The sequence below is a fragment of the Hyperoodon ampullatus genome, assembly GCF_949752795.1.
Source record: "Hyperoodon ampullatus genome assembly, chromosome: 17".
NCBI classification, from domain to species: Eukaryota; Metazoa; Chordata; class Mammalia; order Artiodactyla; family Ziphiidae; genus Hyperoodon; species Hyperoodon ampullatus.
In genome coordinates, this window is record NC_136930.1 from 37,171,835 (window position 1) to 37,191,174 (window position 19,340).

Below are 19,340 nucleotides of genomic sequence, written 5' to 3' on the forward strand. Positions count from 1 at the left end.
TTACATTTATTTATATATCATTAAACCTCTCAAAAACCAGTACCCCTTCTGAAATCTTCTTTGAAATATTTATTGAAATAGCTGAAACTAAAAATAAATCTTCTCAGGTCCCAGGGCTTTAGCAGAGGATCTTTTCTATGCTTACTTCCCTTATCTTCTTAAAGCTTTAAAAAAAGAATGCAAGGAAGAAAAGAAAGAAGCAGCAGCTACAGCGCTTAACTCTGATCTCTGCATTTCTTTCTCTTGCTTAACAGACACTCCCATGAGTGGAAAAAGTCTTTCTGTTTGATTAAGATCTTTTTAACTTTTAAGTAAGCAAATGAAGGTGGGACCTCTAGAAAGAATAGGTTGAACTTCCTATAAACTGGAGAGCAAATATTTGCCTTAAAGGCTTATTTTAAAAGATCTTTGGGATTGAAATCCCAAAATTCCTACAGAATTGGACCCAGGTGTCATTCCATAACTTAAGAATAGACTCTTTAAATTTGCATTTATTTTAAGTTGGTGAGACTTGTTCAAACTTGAAGCTATAAGATAGAGCTAGTGAGGGATAGTTTGACAATCGGAAAAGAAAGAGAAACAGAAATTAGGATTTGAAATAAAATTCGATTAAAAGAATATGGGGTTTGATTTTTTTCCCTTCCAGTTTTATTGAGATATAACTGACATACGACACTGTATAAGTTTAAGGTGTACAGCATAATGATTTAACTTACACACATCATGAAATGGTCACAGTAAGTTTAGTGAACATCCATCATCTCATATAGATACAAAATTAAAGAAATAAAAAGAAAAATATTTTTCCCTTGTGATGAGAACTCTTAGGATTTATTCTCTTAACTTCTATGTATAACCTAAAACAGTGTTAATTATATTTATCATGTTGCACATTGCATCCTTAGTACTTATTTATCTTATAGCTGGAAGTTTGTGCCTTTTGACTGTCCTTATCCAGTTCCCCCCACTTCCCCCTCCAGCCCCCACCTCTGGTAACCAGAAATCTCATCTCTTCTTCTAAGAGTTTGTTCATTTGTCTGTTTGTTTTTGATGTATAATTAACCTACAACACTATGTTAGTTCCTGGAACACAGCATAGTGATTTGATATTTCTATACATTTCAAAATGATCACCGTGATAAGTCTAGTTACTGTCTGTCAACCATATTATGGGGTTTGATGTTTATCATCAGTGTAATAGTAAGAAAATATTTATTTTTACATATACCAATATAAGTTTTTGTGAATAGATCAGATTTATCTGGGTATAGAGAATTTAAAGGAATACCATCTGAAGCTTTTCATATTGGTTGAGTATAACAATACAGAAACCCCAAATAGCAGTGGCTGAAATAAAAGTGACTTTTCTGTCTCCCGTGAGAAAGAAGAGCAGAGGTCGACAATGCAGGGCCAGCAGGGTGGCTGCTGTCAGGCCCAGATGCCTGTTGTTCTCTGCCCCTCAGGACTTCACCTCTAAGGTCACCTCGCGGTCCATAATGGCTGATGGAGTTGCAGGAGTGAGCCGGGGAGAAGACCTCACCCTTTCCTCTTTATTTGTTCACTATGAGTTTTAACTGAAAACATTAAAACAGCTTAACTACTCATAATGAATTATGAAACTGTAATAGTTAAATTGTATTATCATTTATGAGGCATTTATTCTTCCTTATTTTGTAGACCTGCAAGAAAGTTTGCATACTTGTGTTGTTTTCTGTTCTGCATGTCAGAGGAAGATTATTAAGAGAAAGTCTAAAAGTTTTATAAATCAAAACCCAACTGAGAAGTAAAATATACAGAGGACAAAATTTATATATAGCTGAGCACAGGTGGTTTTTAGCTCACGTTTTAGGTATGAAAACAATTCAGCTCATTTCACATGAAACACAAGCAGGTAAAGTAGTAAAGCTGAATCATGAAAACCCCTATCAGTTATTTTTAGCATGCCTCTTAATTTTTCTTTCCCCTGGTTTCTTGTCTTGTGTGCCAGAGTCTCAAACAGAACAAGTCTCGAACCACTTGAGGGGGTGTCAGTGATAAATGGTCCATGAAGGAAAATGTCAGCAAACATGAAAAATCAAATCCTGCCATAACTATGTAGTCCACCCAGACTGTTCAGCCACATACCCGTAGATAAATCCAAGTATTGCAGAAAAGAAGAATTCCCTGAAACCCCTGTTCAACTAGCTTCTGGCCCTTGTAACCCATTTGTGTGGGCAGCGAGCTCAGATGCTCCAGCATGACTGGATGAGGAGGCGGGCAGTGGGGCAAGGGCAGCCCCAACTCAAGGACCATAGGGGCCGGGGTCTGGTCCTGTGTGCAGATTGGTGGGCCTGCCGATCGGGGGAGTGCAATGGACACTCACCCTCTCCTCTTTGAGAGCCCTTTCAGAAGTGTCTTTGACATCTCCTTGGTCAGAACTTGGTCACATGGCCACACTTCACTGCACTGTCAGCTGGGCAGCAGTGTGCCCACTCAAAGAAGGGGTCTGTCACTAAGGGGAAGGGAAAGGATTGTTCGGGCAGCAACCAGCTGTCTTGGGCACTACCGTCTAACCTCGTTCTCTGTTTCTCACTTTGCTGTTATTTGATAGGAAAGTATTTCTCTCCATGGTCACATTCTCAAACTATCAGCGTTTATTCCTAAAATATCCATAAAAGTTCCTTTAGCCTATTACAGTTCCATAAATTTGTCTATACAAACTCTTCTTGATTCTCATAATATTAGGCTTTATTGTTCACTCCTTATATTTCCCCAAACCCAGCTTCTTCAATTTTTAAGTGGCATCTTTTAGTTTTTAAACTTTGAATGTTACTATTTTTATGTCATTTAAAGGAGTTTTAAAATGGGTACATAGAGTATTTAGGAAAGTCTTTTCAGTGTTCACCTGCTATATTCATTTACATATCTGAGTACATTTTATGTGCGAGGCACTGTGCTGAGCTCAAAGATACGCAGTAACAAGAACAAGTCACCGTTGTGACAAGTGCTGTGAAGGGCATCAGCAGGGAGATGAGATAGTGAGTAGAGGGGGAGGTAAGGGCAGTGGAGGTTAGGAATTCGACAGCAGGCGACAGCTTTGAATTGGGTGGTTAGGAAATGTTATCCTTCTCTGAAGTGTATCTAAGAAGGCCTACAATATAAACTTTTCTCTTGTGATTTATAAAACTTCCCTTTGTAGTACTGTTATTAAATCTATCTAAGAAAACACTTGAAACCATTCCATTTGAATGTTTAACACATTATCTGTAGTTGAAACAGAATACTTGACATATGTTTTTTATGTGCTACTCTATCAGAGAAGATTAATTTGAAAAACGGCAATTTTTCTAGTGGCTTTTTGAATTTAGAACCATACCTAAATCTGCCCATTAATGCATCGGTTTATCCTAAAGCTTTTAAAGCCCCTTACTTCCTCCCCCTGTGTTTGTCCTATCTTATTTTAATGACACAGAAAAGTTTTTTAAATTCAAAATAAGCTCCCTCAGTGAATCTTAACACAATCGCAAAGCACTCTTCCTTTGACAGAAGAATCAGAAATGATAAGTAGGATTTTATCCCACAGGAATTGTTATTGGCCACTATGTTCTTGGTTGGCACTTCTTTTTTCTTATGACACTATACTGTGGCTATAAAAGAAAATTAAATCCTGAAATCTAATAAACATGAACTTGGCTTAATGTTTCAGATTGTGTTCTTTGCTGTCTTTTATGAGAGATTTGTAGAAGATAAAATTGGACAGTTTGTTGATTTGTGCTGTATGAGCAATGTAAGTACTTTCTGACTTTATCTTGCAACTGTTATTTCTCCCTTTTTAAAGGTCATGAGTACACTAAGAGAGGCTTTATAAGTGATGTGCTATGATTGTATTTTTAGTCTGATTTCCACTGGTGGTTAATTCCAGAGATGGTTATAACAAGCTACAAGTTAATATTTACTGTCTTAATTTTTCCTTCTTTATTTGCAGTTTCTTAATTATGAATTGCTTATGCCACCAAACAGTTGAGTCAGCCTGAAGTCCCTGAAAAGTTTTCATATATCAACCCTGTTTCTTCCTTTCTTGGGAGTGTCTCCAGTCTCTTTTGCATCTACTTTTTAAAATAACCTCATTATCCTTTATTATCTTATTATTCTCTTTATATGTTTTCCAAGAATTCAACCCTCATTATTTTGAGAGAAAGGAAGCAATTTTAAGAAGAACTTAATTTTTATTGTTTTGCAGATGAGTTGCTAACTGCTTCTTCCTCTCTTTTGATAGATATCAGTGTTTCTGTTATCCCACAGATGTTTTGGTTATTACATTCATGGTAGATCAGTACATGGGCATGCTGATACTAATATGGAAGAGATGAATATGAATCTTAAAAGAGAAGCGGTATGAATGTATTTTATATCTTTTTGTTTTTTAAGTTGAGAGATGGGTTCTCTTAATCTGGGATTTGTAGTAATCTTTTTAAAAAATCCTCATTGATTACTTTTGAAAGTTGCTGGGATACCAACTCATTACCCTGAACACTGAAAGGGAATGAATCAAATTCCATCCTATAGTTTTTTTATGGACTGTATTTCAAAGTAACCAAATAATTCATGAGGGAAAGATCTTCCTGTTGGAAGAAAGTAAAAGGAATTCTAAGTTAGAAAATCACCATTTTGCAATGACTAATGGATTAATGCCTATAGGTTACAATCATCAATGGATGCTAAAAATTAAGTGAAGGATGACAGGGAACTTTATAATGAGGAATCAGGTTGATATAATTTGAACACACTGGCTCAACCTTACTACAAGTAAAAATTAGGAAAATTGACATTATGCACTTCCTGTTATGATGCAGTAGGGAAGTACATAATGTCACCAATGAAATATTCTTGCCTAAGAAAATTGAACCTGAATGTAATCAAGCCTCTAGATCTAACCACCAGTTTACAGGAAATAGAGGGGATAGAGACAAAATAATAGCACAGGAAGCAATTAGCCAGATGCAAAATGTTAGGATGTCTCACAGGACAAACGACCCAGTGTCTCCAACAAATCAAAGGCATGAAGAGAAAGGGAGAAGTGGTGGTGGTCCTGGTGGAAGAAGACTGTTAGATATAAGAGAAATTTAAGAAAAAAAAAAAAAAACAAATAGAATGTGTAGACTTTGATTGGATCCTGATTCAAAAAACCAGCATAAAAAAATCTTTGGGAAAAATCTTGGAGATTTAATAGACTAAATATTAAATTATATTAAGGAAAGATTAATTTTATTAGGTATGAAAATGGCATTTTTTTTCAAGGTCTTATTGGTACATACAGATACATTTGGTACATACAGATACAGATACATACAGAAGTATTTGCAGATGAAATAACATGGTATCTGGGGTTTGCTTTAAAAGAAAAAAGTTGGGAGGATAGATGAAAATTGGTAAAACGTTAGTAATTGTTGAAGTTGGGTGATGGATGGTTTACTGTTCTCTCTACTATGTATATTAGAAAACTTCCATAAGGAAATTTAAAAAGAAAAATATATACTTAAGAGGAAAAACCAAGAGGATTTATTGATTAAGGTACTATACCTGTGACTTGCAAGAACTTAATAGATGATAACAACATCTCAGAGAACAATTTGTTTAATACATTGAACTGAATCAGTTGGTTAACTATTAGAAATTATACCTGGACTGAAAGGTTAAATTTAAAAATGAAACTATGAAAACCTAGAAAAGACTATTTCAGATTGGGAGATGACAATCTAAGCATAAAATACAGAAAGCATCAAAAAAGTAACATTTTTTGATTTTACTTTATTAATGTAGAACATTTGTGTAGACAATAATTATATTAATAAAAGACATGGGGTAAAATTCTCATAGTAAATATGACAAACATATTGATAACTATTGAAAGTCATATAAATCTGTAAGCAAACTAAGTTAAAACCTCAATGGAGGGACTTCCCTGGTGGTCCAGTGGTTAAGACTCCACGCTTCCACTGCAGGGGACACAGGTTCAATCCCTGGTTGGGGAACTGAGATCCTGCATGCTGCAGAGCACGACCAAAAAACAAAAACAAAACAAAAAACTCCCATGGAAAAATGACAAAAAGATTTTTTTAAATATGTAAATAAACAGAAGAGACTAATAAACCTCTAAAAAATATTCAACTCATAAATCATAAAAGAAATGAATGTAAAAGTAACATTTTTACTTTCTTCCAATTACCGAACTTTTTTTAAAAAAGCTAATAGTTAGTAGCATCAAGGACAGGGTGAGGGCTTCCCTGGTGGCGCAGTGGTTAAGAGTCCGCCTGCCGATGCAGGGGACGCGGGTTCGTGCCCCGGTCCAGGAAGATCCCACATGCCGCGGAGCTGCTGGGCCCGTGAGCCATGGCCGCTGAGCCTGCGCGTCTGGAGCCTGTGTTCCGCAACGGGAGAGGCCACAACAGTGAGAGGCCTGCGTACCACAAAAAAAAAAAAAAAAAAAAAAGGACAGGGTGAAATGGGCACTGGTCTCAGAATACATTTTTACACACCTGCTGGAAAGCATTTGGCAAGAGCTTTTTAAGAATTCATTATCTTTGGGACTTCCCTGGTGGTCCAGTGGTACAGAATCTGCCTTACAGTGCAGGGGACGTGGGTTCAATCCCTGGTCGGGGAACTAGGATCCCACATGCCGCGGGACAGCTGGGCCCACGTGCCACAACTACTGAGCTCGCGTGCCTCAACTAGAGCCCACATACTGCAAACTACAGAGCTCATGTGCTCTGGAACCCACACACCACAGCGACAGAGAGGAAAAACATGCATGCCACAACTAGAGAGAAGCCCACACGCCACAACTGGAGAGAAGCCCACCCACCACAAGGAAGAGCCGGCATGCCGCAACTAAGACCTGATGCAGCCAAAAATAAAAAAATAAAGAGTTCATTATCTTTGACTTACTGATTCTATTAATCTAACTCAAGAAAATAATTAGCAATGTGAATAACTACTTAGTTTCAGGATCTTCATCACAGGGCTTATTTATAAGGGCAAAAAATATGTAAAAATGGGAGAATATTAAGTAAATTGGTTTGCCTATACAGTGAAACCCTAGGTAAACATTAAAAAATCATGTTTTATAGAACATTTAATAACATGGGGAGTTGCTGAGGATATAATGTTAAGTGAAAAAGAAATCAGTACGATCCCAATTTTATGCCATCTATATGTATATGCCTAGACAACCACTGGAAATGAAATACCTTAAAATACCTGTATCTCTTGGTGTTCAGATTATAGGTGATTTTTTAAATTTTTTTGTATTTCTCCATATTTTATAAATTATCTGTAGCAGCATGTGCTTTTTTAATCAGGAAAAAAAATTTTTTTTTTAAAAATAGAGAAATTCACTACACATAGACTACCTTTAAGTCAGTAGAAAGCCAAGTGTTACATTATGTTTCCAGCTTAGGTTTAGATAAAGGAGGAGAATGTTAAGCTCCAGAGTAGGCAAATGAAATCGAGAATGGAGGCAAGAATACTTATGCTGAACCCTAAAGCATCTATGAGAATTGGCTAGGTCAGGGGTAGGGCAAACTGTTACAGGCATGTGGTTCTCAGGATTCAAGTTGTGTCAAAGAGACTTGAAATAGATATCTGGTCTATAACATTAACCATTGGGTCATATATCACTACCGTTTTTATTGGAATTAATTAAGGAAAGACCATTTATAAAAGTAGTTAATTCTAAGACTAGACTTTGTCATTTATTAAAGAGCAATAAATTAATTATAAAAAAGCTAAGAATATCAATATACAGTGAACTTAGTATGAGATTTTTTTTTAAGTAGGGCAGAGTAAAGGAGATGATATAGCACCTGCAAGGAAGTATGACGAAATAGAAATTAGTAAAACCTAGAGGGGAGGGGGAACCTTGATTACTGTTAGAATCTCATTGTCTCAAATATAATAGTTCAGTACAATTTCAGTTGGCTTCCAAATCTTGTTAAATATTGTATTTTCTTTTTAAGATAGGCAAAATTTTCATAATCTTGATCTTAATGTAAATTTTTTAACTTTTCAGGAAAATTTGTGTAGCCAAAGAGGTTTGATACCCAATACAGATGGTCAAACTTTTCAAATTGCTATTTCTAGCCAAATGAGACAACAGTATGACAGAATTCATGAGACACTAACAAGGGTTTGTATGAAGTACAATTCACATATATTTTGTCAGTATTTCATGTTATTTAGATACCAAGGATGTAAGGCATGTTGCATTTATCCTTGTCTCTTTTTCACATTAGAAAAATGGCCCTGCTAGACTATTGAGTTCATCAGGAAGTACTTTTGAGCAGAGTATAAAAGCATATCATACTATGAATAAATTTCTTGGCTCTTTCATCGATCATGTATGTATCATTTATTTTTAAGCTAGAATCAAAATGCAATTTTAAAAAAGTTAACAAGGGGTGTCAATTATTTCTTCAGTCAACCAAGTCAATGGACTTATGCCTTGTGGGGTTTTTTGTTTGTTTGTTTGTTTGTTTGTTTTCGCTGTAAAAACTAATACTGTGGCTTAGGGATGGAGTTAAGTTATGTAAAAGGAAAAGATTTTTACCTGTCTATTAGCATGATTATTACCTTAAAATATGTCTGTACTGGAATTTTGTTACTTAACAAATATTATCAATTATTTATTGTAGAAATATGCTATGATTGTATTCCTAAAAAGCTTGTTGTAAATTGATTTTCAGTATATCTAGTCCTAAGTACTACTAATAGCATTTAAAATTTAAAACATTCCTAAAGAGTACTTTGTTATAAAGTCCAGCGTAGTAAATTGTCTTTGAAGAACAGATTTTCTTTGTGTTCTATTCATTTTTCTTTTTCTCTCCTTCTGATTTTACAAAAATTGGGAAGCATTCATTTCACTGCTATTTTTGAAATGACTCTCATTTTTTATATTAGGTTCATAAGGAAATGGACTACTTTATAAAAGATAAATTGCTTCTTGAAAGAATTCTTGGAATGGAATTCATGGAACCAATGGAAAAAAGCATCTTTTACAATGGTATCCTTCAAATGCCTTTGCTGAACTTGATTATTATTTTCCAAGTTTGAAAAAACATTCTTGTAGTTCCTGTTTTTTGATTTTATACTTTTATATAGGAAACATAATGAACTTAGTTAACTTCAAGGAATTATAGTAGTTTTCTGTGTCCCATTTTATTATGTCATGTATCAATAGCAAGAAACAAATATATAAAAGATAATTATTCTACAAGAAAGTTAAAAAAAGCTGAATTTCAAAATCAAACAAGACTTCCCTGGTGGTCCAGTGGTTAAGGCTCCACACTTCCCAATGCAGGGGGCACGGGTTCAATCCCTGGTTCAAGGAACTAAGATCCCACATGCCACACGGCACGGCCAAAACAAAACAAAACAAAATCAGTGGTAGACATGGAAGAGATAGTAAAACAAATACATAAAGTTCAGATTTTATTGGACTGTTCATTCAGTGGCACACTTATGAAACACTTAAAGAAGAATAATGTTCATGATTTATCTTTAACATTTAATTTTTCATTTTATCCAACTTCTTAAAAATTGTACACATCTGTGTGACAGGAATAGTGATTAAACATGGTTTTTTATCATTAAAAAGGAAGTATATATGTCACTGTCAATGTGACTGATAACCTCTTGTGTGGCTTGGGAAGAATGGAAATGGTATAACCAGTGTCCTGGCCTAGATATCACTTACCCTTGTGTTATTGAGTGTCACATATTGTGTCAGTCCTGGGATACACAGACTAATGGTCCCTCCCTTGGGCATCTTGTTTAGTAGACTGTGGAAAGTAGGCATGTGATGGGTGAGTGGAGTGATGCTGGGATAGAAGTCTGTGCAGATACAGGCTGCACTGGGTGCAGAAAGGAAGGTAGAAAATCTAACTAGATACAGGGTGAAGCCAGAGAGGCAACATGGTGAAGTTTGAACTGGGTCTTAAAAAATAAGGTGGTGTTGTCATACAGGAGGGTCCAGGTAAGAGAGGTGAAGACGTTTGTACAGAAGGGGGAAAGGGCATTATACACTTAGTAACTTTATGATTGAAGCCTCGAATGAAGTGGGTCAGTGAGAGAGAGTGCATGAACAATAAAGAGGGAAGAGACTGAATCCCAAAGGCCTTGTCTGACACCCTAAGGAGTTTTGCTTTATCCTATAGAGCACTTGTTTCCAAAAACATTTAAAAAAAAAATTTTGTCCTACAAGGTGCGTGCAGGTTGATCCATGGAGGTGTGAGAAGAAAATATTAAAAAGTCTATTTGTATATTTGCAATTCCATCATTCTTAATTTATATTTTGGAAAAATTATATGTAGTAGTAATTAATAAACTACGCCTATTATGGGATGCATGCTCAGCATTTTATTCTGATAAGGATACATGATCAATACAATTTGGAAACCACTGCTAATGGATGTCATCAGAAAGCCTTCAGCATATCTGATTTATAAATTGGAAGAATTATTCTGGCAGTAGTGAATAGGTTGAGTTAAACAGATGTAAGACTATAACAATATAACTTAGTCATTAAGAATATAGCTTTCATAATAAAGAATATAGCTTAGTCATTATAACTTAGTCATTAAGAATATAGCTTTCACAATAAAGTTTTCTGGTCTTGGGTTCAAAATCTGACTAGTTTTGTGCACTTGAGAAAGTTGTTTACCCCTTCTGAACTTTAATGCCCTCTCTATAAAATTAAGTATAACCTTCTAAAGGTTGTTGCATTTACGCATGTGTAATCATTGTGTAAAGAACCTGGTATGGGTAGGCACTCAGAAAAATGATGTTACCTTTTCTAATAATAATAGTACAATCATCATCAACAACTTCTTCATCTCTACTGGGAAATTAGGAGAATATGAGCTAAGGCAGTAGTGATGAGGATAAAGAAGAAGAAAAGATTGCCAGAGACGTTAAGGAAGAGAACGTAGGAGAGAAAGAGTAGTCATAAATCATCCGGATTTCCAGCTTGTGTGACTAGGTGGTTGGTGGTGGTGCCACCCTTCTCTGAGACAGGGAGTGCAGATGGAGGACCAGGTTTTGAAGGAAAGGGGATGCATTTGGTTTTGAATATGTTGTGTCTTGAGGTACCTTTGGGACATCTAGGAAGAGATGTCCAGTAAGCCATTAAATGTAAGGAACTGGGGGACCAGATCTTAGGAGAAAGTAAAGGCACACAGTAAGCTGGGGAGTCTCAACAAATGAGGTCATTGCTGGAGCAATGGCAGTGAAAGGTCACCCACGAAGAGTGTATATTGCTGGCTTGTTTATTTTTTTTAAATATGTATACAACTATATGTACAGAAGTGCATATCTTGTAAGGATATAGCTTAATGGCCAGTGAATTTTCACAAACTGAATATATTCCTATAACTAACTCCCTGATCAAAAAAGAATGTTAGCAGCAAGCCAGATGTCCTCTTGTATAAAACAAGAGGTCCTAACTGGGTATCCATGGGCAGCTGAATCACTGAAGTGATTCTCTGTACCTCCCTGAAATTGTGTGCAAGATTCGTATATGTGTACTTCCCCCACTTCCTCTCGTGAAAGGGTCTGTAGCTTTCATCAGAATCTTAAAAGGGTGTTCACATCCCGAAAAGGATGAACCCCTACTTGGGGAGTGAGAAGAGAAGAAGTCCCAGAGAAGAACCTTAGGGGACTACTTGAGACATAAATTATAGCACACTATTCTAGTCCTTGCTGGTTTTGTTTTGCTTTTTTTTTATTTATTTATTTTAATTGAAGTATAGTTGATATACAATGCTGTGTTAATTCTCTGCTGTACAGAAAAGTGTGTTTTGCTTTTTAAACTTTATCTTAGAGAATCTTTCTAAGATTCTTTAACCTTTAGTTATAGAAACAAATAGAGAAGGGATATTCATTACCTGATCATTGAAAGATATTGACTGTATACTTAAACTACTAGCGATTACAACCCTTGGTGCAAATGATAAAACTGCTTTTTATGAGCAGAGTTCTTTGATTAACCTTTTAGATTAGCAAATTTTAATACCCTTTGTTTATTTTTTGTAAACCATAAAGTATTTTTTTCTTTTTTTAAATTCAGGTATAATTGACATACAATAGCCACGAAGTATTATAGTAACTAGTTGTTTTTAAATATCCAAGTTTTATCACCAGAAATTTATCACAGGTTTATTCTATTTTTAAATTTCTAATTTATGTCTTATAAATTGCTTTTTTTTTGATAGATGAAAGTTATTCTTTCAGCAGTGTTCTGTATTATGGAAATGAAGCCACTCTTCTTATTTATGATCTGATGTTCTTCTGTGTTGTGGATTTGGCTTGCCAAAATTTTATTTTAGCATCCTTCCTTACGTACCTACAGCAAGAGGTAAATTTAAGAATTTTTTCTGGGTTTCATTTAAACGACATATGTTAGAAGTAGATATTTATTTTTATAGCAGAGAGTAACAATGTATACTCTCACTAGGAATTTATAAAGATTTAGAATATGATTAGCCCTGCCAAAAAAAGGAAAAACATTTCAACGAGGTTCATTCTACACTTTCCTTCCGGGTCAATGAAGTACTGAGGTCTCGGGGAAGGCATAAGTTGCTTGAGCAAACGTGAAAGGAACCTAATAGGAAGACATTTAAATTACCCATCTCTCCTACATGCCAGCAGTGAGCAGTAATTAGAGTCCCATTCACCCTCTGCACCAGATGTTACTATAACAAAAAGGCAAGCTCTGAGATGTAGCTCGAGGCTCAGCCACTTTAACTTGTAACTCTCACACATCCCCTATCTGCTTGGATTAGAAAACAATTGCGTGGATGGGTGTGGAGCCTGAAATTGAGACTTCAAGAAAAACCAAATTTGTTCTAGAAATGTTAGTATTCATATCACCCAAATATTCCCCACTATGTCAAAGTATATGAGTTAATAAGATATAATGTATTAGTTTTTGATAGAGATCTAGAATTATGAACAAATTCTGTTCCTAACAGTTCTTTTGATGTTTCCATAGCTTTTAGAGCTAGAGGAAACTTGTCTTGCCAAATATTTAAAAGTATATTCCTGTGAACATAAGGGGATTTGTATTATTAATTTATAAAAATATATTCTGAATTGGGATGCACACTGCTTCAGTATTATGAAAGATGATAATAGGCTTGAAATAATTTTGTGTATCGCCATGGAATTCAGATGTCTGATACATGAAAATAAATAGTTGAGAGAATTAGCTAGTTTAATTTAGATATTTTAATTGATGTGCACAATTAATTTCCTTTATATATATATATTTCCTTCTCTTTTTCAGATTTTTAGATTTATTCGTAACACAGTAGGACAGAAGAATTTGGCATCCAAAACACTGGTGGATCAAAGATTTCTGATTTAATTTATTGAATAGATAAAGACAATTATAATCATGGCAAAAACAGTCATGATTATCAGGTTAGTTTGCCATATTTTTTAAAACTTGTAATACACATTATTCTATTTTTATTTGTTTTTTAATCTACAGAAAGATTTATTTTTATAACTTGTAGATACATAACTTGCTTTGTGAACATGTAGTGTGATACAATGGAAGATATTATTTTCCTATTATGCATGGCATTTAATTCACCAGCTCATAGACTAGATAGCTCTGACAATGGGACCAAAAAAATCTAAATATTGCTTTCAGCATAACATTTTTTTAATGATATTCAAAACAGTCCCCATCATTTGTCTCTGTAGATTATTTTATGAACTAGATTTGTCTATATTTTCTCACATTGAAAAAGAATTTTGATTCCAAGTTCAAGCCTAGTTTTCAATTCAGTATTTTGTTTTACATATTTTATGGTTAAATAAATGTTGAATATATTTTCACGTTTACTTAGAAATTTGAAATTGTATATGGGCTGAATCAATTTGCCTCATTTTAATTGTTCACCCTGTTTGGCAGTGGACTGATTCACTATTGGATTAATAGGCACCTCGTGAAATGGTACGTAGTCATTCCTTTGTATACCTGTATTATTAGGTCAACATACTCTTTCCATGAAGTATGTTTATATTTCTAATATCATTTACATTATTGAGCTGTAATATGTGACATTTTCCTCAATATAGTTTTTTATACATTTATACATAACATTTTAAGAGCACTCCCAAAGCTTTGCTCTTCAATTATGTTTAAAGATTGTAAATAACAAACTGTAAGTTATGTTAACAAGGTGATTTATTGAAAATAAACTTAGGCTTCATAAGTTAGTAGGCTAGTATTTTTTTTAAATAAGAAAAAAAATATGAGGAGCCAAAATATAATTAATGTAAATCCTGAGCCATGTAGCTAATAGTTTTCCATGATATTATTTTTCTTCAATATGCTCTTTAATAATCCTTTTCATTGTGTATCATGAACTTGAAAGTCACCTTATTTCAAGTATAATGGTCATTAACCTCCAAAGCAACATTTCTTACTCCCTTCTATGTTAATGCTGTGTAAATACTTAAATGTAATGCTATGTAAATATTGTTTATATTACTGAATTGAAAATGTAGAATAAAACATTTGGTGTTTCTCTTTCCTGTTTTATTAACATGTATTTTATGAAATAGCATTTAGGAATACAACAGTATTGGGGCGGGTGTCCCCAGCCATTGCTAAAGCTGAATCCTTTACATTCTCTGAATCTTGAGGATGACTGAGAAGAGGGGAGGCTAATAAGTTGAGGATTTGAAACTCTGGTTTCTTAAGGGTCACAGTACAGAAATGCCTTTCTAAAAGCCTCAGAGATAAGTAAATGTACCAGCATGGATTTTTAAAGCCACCTACTCAGAAGCTTATGAAAGAAATACGACTCTCATTCTACATAAAAGAAGTTAATATTCATGTGAATGTATCTAAGTGGAAATTTCAAAAAATATGATCGGTTGGCTCACCTGCTGATAAATTAAGACAGAGAAAAGACATTTAAAATCATTTTAAAGTAGTTTTGTACAATATTATTTTTATTTTGGTTAGATACATAAAAGGATGTACAGGTTTTCATACACTATTGACTCTTGTGTTCATATTGCCACGATTTAAACTTTGTGATCATGTGCTTAATTTTCTACTAGACCCATAATCTTTTGTCTATTTCTGTAAAACCAACCCACTGTACTTTGTATATTATATCCTTAATTTTACTGATTACATAGAAACATTTCATAAATCTCTTGGTCATTTCGTAATGACCCTAGGTTCACCTAGAGGTTCTTTACAAGCTGCTTTGTGCTTTCTATCCTCCTTAGAAATGCATGGGCCCTTGAAATAATTCTGCAGATCAGTTTCTCTATTATGAGATGTTTATACTTGCTTACTTCTCTCATACTGCTGCCCTAGCAAACTGCCTTTTGAGAAGGCTCTTCTGTTTACCTAGATTGAGAAGCATTCAAAATGACCATTAACACAGTGCTTGCAAGCATGAAACATGTACCTTTTTGTTGTTGGTAAACATTGACAAAAAAAGCTGAGAGGAAATAAATGTAAGTTGAAGAGCAGTGTGGCTTAATGGAAAAATACTCCAAATTTAGTAACAGAAGCCATGGATTTGAATTAGAATTTTGCCCTTTGTCACTTACTAGCTTTGTGACTTTACACCAAGCTCTTTGGCATTTTTGAGCTTCGTTCCACATCTTTATAATAGAAATAATATCCTTTGCTTACCACTTGTTGTAAGGATTAATTCATTAAAATAGGCTTATAATAGTAAACTATGAACACTGGAATTTTAAAATATTTTAGTTTGAAATATGTGCCTTCAAATGTATATTCTATCTTGCTAATAAATTAATTCTATGATATTAAAACTGAGATTACTGATTTCAGTAACTAAGCAATGAAAATCCTGGACCTTCTGCCTCAGTCACCCCAGCCTCAACAAGGAAGAGGCCTTGGTAGATGTCAGACCTTTAGTGAAAGGAGGCAAGAAGGAGCTGTTACCCCATGTTGTAGGTGTGGTTTGTGGTACAGATTAGAAAAGAGTAGAGAGTGGAATGTTGTCTCTGGAAGGGAGGGTTTATTCCGTTTGCTTATTCATTTATACATTCATGCAAGCAACATTTCTACCCATTCCCACTCCCGAGCCCCTCAGAAGGGTAAGACAATTAGTAGAGGAAACAGGTATATTAACCAATAATTACAACAATCTGAAAAGCGCTGCAGCCACTAGGGTGTGATGTGGGGAAAGCTCGTAACTGCGCATCTGTGGTCATCAGGGCTTTGACCTGACAGAGTGGTATTTGATCTAAGATTTAAAGATAAATAAGATTTAAAGATAAACAAGACAAGTGCAATCAAAGCAAGGAACAGTATATACTCTGAGGTGAAGCACATGGCCATTGGCTACTACAGATTGTTTGAATACGGAATACATATTTTGTTTATATTTTTAAAAAAAATATTCTGTACATTATGATGTTTTAACATCTTAAAATTTTTTTCTGACTGGGGAGAGACTGCCCTGCTGGGACTAGCCAATTCTTAGAGGTAGCAAAGGACCCAGGCAGAAGCAGGCCTCTGATATGCAAACTCACCAATCCAGAGCCATACCTGCACTATCTGGCCCTTAACACCCCTGGAAGCAATAGTCCTCTGCCTTAGTCATCCCAGGACCAGGTACCAGGCAACCAGGGACCACTGCTATAGCTTAGAGCCTGCTGTAATTATGCAAAGTAACCAGTTCTAAGTTGTTACCCTGCCCTGCCTTGCCTTTCCTGCAGAAATGCAGAAACGAATAAAGGCCATGGCCTAGGCTCTCCCCTCGCTCCTGTCCCTTTGCCTCCTGACCAACACTGGTGCTTCCCCATGTGGCTCTGCATAGCGTGGGTGCCTCCGGTTTCTGACCTGTGAGTATAATAAACTTTGTTTTCCTGAGCCTCTACTGTGTCACCTCTTGTGGCCGAACCTGACTGACTCTCCCATAAAGGAACACACGACAGTACATTTGGGGGTTTTGGAGGGAGATGGTTGGAAAGGAAAACAGGAGCCATATCATTAAAGGCTTTTACATCAAGCCACAGTGTATGCAGAGTTTAACCAAGCTAAGTTTCCCAGCCTGCCTACAAATGAATACTCAGTACCCCGAAGAGGAAGTGGATGGACAGAGGGGTAAGAGGGGACCTTCCACAGGCAGACTGCTGTGGTAGAATTGGTGGTCCGTGGGCTAGGAGACTGCCTGGCTGCATGTCATGGTCCACAAGAAAATACATTCCCTATAAGAGAGGCAGTAAGGCAGTAAAGGATAGTGGCTGAGGACACAAACTCTGGAGCCGCACTGCCTGTATTCAAGTCCTGGCTCCACCACTTGGTAGCTGGGTGATTTGGGGTATCTTGCTCATCTGTAAAAGGGGATAATAGTACCTATATCGTACAGTTATTGGGAAGGTTAAATGAGTTAATGGGTGTACGGTGCTTAGAAGAGTGCCTGGCACATAGTAAATGCTATGTAGATGTTAGCTATGTAATAGTAGTAGTAGTAGTAGTGGTAGTAAGTCCCATGAATATTTCATTATGAAAGAAAGACCCAGATTAGTCCCCTGGGAGCCTGTATTAAGACACTGTCACATTGCCGGGAGTGCTAGAACAGTAGACAAACTGCCCAATCAAAGCAATCTGTAGGATTTAAAAAGTAACTTTCCTTCTATTAATTACAAAAGAAATACATGGCTGTGGCCCAAGGATAAATGACCAGTGGGATGGAGACTAGAAACAGAGCCACAGGTATACAGTCACTGGATTTATGACAAGGGTGACATGCAGTGCAGTGAGGAAAGGGTGGTTTCTCAATGTTCAATTGAATATCACAAGGGAAAAAAATGAATCTTTACCCCAATGTTACACACAAAAATCAATTTCAGGCAGATGGTAGATCTAAATGTGAAAGTTTAAATGATAAAGCTTCTAGAAGATAACATTGGAAAATATGTTCATAACATTGGTGTAGGCCAAGATGTCTTAAGACCCAGAAAAGACCGACCATTGGTAAGTTGGACTTCACTATTTACATTAAATTTACAATTATGCATATTTACAGTAAATGTAAATTTTCAATTTACATTGAAATTAGGAACTGTTTATCAAAAAATAGCATTATAAGAATGAAAAGACAAACTTCAATATGAGGAAAAAAATTTATAAATATATATCTGACAAAGCATTCTATCCAGAATAAAGAACTCATCAAATCAATAAGGAAAAGACAGACAATCTAATGGAAAAATGGGCAAAAAACTGAAGTGGCATCTCCCAAAACCGAGTTCGCAAATGACCAACGAGCACATGTGAAAAGTGCTCAACCTTAGTCATCGTGAGAAGGCAAAATAAAATCATGAGATAACTACTACCAAACCATCAAAATGGCTAATATCTTAAAACTCAAAATACCAACTGTTGGTAAGGAAGTGGAACAAATGACTAATGCTATGTTATATAAAGTGAGAGGATTTGTCTTATTAGACTGGACTATTTTCCAGGTATCTCAAAGATGTTAAGACTCGACGTCTCTGCCCTGTTTGACTGAAGCAATGGTGACAGCGGATGGCAGTAGAGCGCATGCTGAACTCTGTCCAGCTTTCCAGGGTGTTGAGCTCCCTGGGCTGCAGAGCCTGGGGACAGGGTTCCCTAGCGGCGCACTTCAGGGCCTTGACCTTGTCACCGCTCCTCACTTCTACTGTCCCTCCCCGTATATGTAATGCTGAGGTTTTTTCAAGCCAGGTTTGGGAATTGAATGCTAAAAGTAGAAATATAAGAGAGGGAATCACAAAACAGGTCATGTCTCGAGGAAAAAAAAGCTCATTAAAAATCTAATGATTGGGCTTCCCTGGTGGCGCAGTGGTTGGGAGTCCGCCTGCCGATGCAGGGGGCGCGAGTTCGTGCCCCAGTCCGGGAGGATCCCATGTGCTGCGGAGCGGCTGGGCCCGTGAGCCATGGCCGCTGAGCCTGCGCGTCCAGAGCCTGTGCTCCGCGGCGGGAGAGGCCGCAACGATGAGAGGCCCGCATACCGCAAAAAAAAAAAAATCTAATGATTATGGAATCTTCCTTCATTTTAATAAAATACACATTTACATTAAAATCTTAAAAAAAAAACATTATCCAGAGTATGTAAGGCCTCTTTTATAAGTATAATCTCACCAAATGGGACTCTGTATGATATTTTCCTTATATGCTATGATATGCGATATATCATAATGTAAAATGTGACATACTATATTGTAAATACTATATTGTATGTTAATACTATATTGTATGTTAATACTATATGTTATATGTTTTAATGTGGTAACTTTAAACCTTCAGCAAAAGG

The 19,340-nt window shown here is 35.9% G+C and overlaps 1 protein-coding gene and 1 pseudogene across 2 annotated transcripts in view; one reads left to right on the forward strand and one right to left on the reverse strand.

Annotated features, from left to right (window-relative positions):
* Positions 1 to 13,399, forward strand: part of TMEM67 (transmembrane protein 67) — a gene marked incomplete at both ends in the record, with an annotated part of 42,827 nt that extends 29,428 nt beyond the window's left edge. Inside the window, 7 exons of the mRNA XM_079722258.1 lie at positions 3,686 to 3,766; positions 4,256 to 4,372; positions 8,048 to 8,164; positions 8,271 to 8,375; positions 8,935 to 9,037; positions 12,246 to 12,388; positions 13,319 to 13,399. Of these exons, the coding sequence (XP_079578384.1) occupies positions 3,686 to 3,766; positions 4,256 to 4,372; positions 8,048 to 8,164; positions 8,271 to 8,375; positions 8,935 to 9,037; positions 12,246 to 12,388; positions 13,319 to 13,399 (747 nt within the window). The remainder of the gene's footprint in view (positions 1 to 3,685; positions 3,767 to 4,255; positions 4,373 to 8,047; positions 8,165 to 8,270; positions 8,376 to 8,934; positions 9,038 to 12,245; positions 12,389 to 13,318) is intronic.
* Positions 1,926 to 2,238, reverse strand: LOC307065729 (signal peptidase complex subunit 1-like; annotated as a pseudogene). Its single transcript has one exon. The product of its transcript is annotated as a signal peptidase complex subunit 1-like (transcript).
* Positions 13,400 to 19,340: the final 5,941 nt, after the last annotated feature.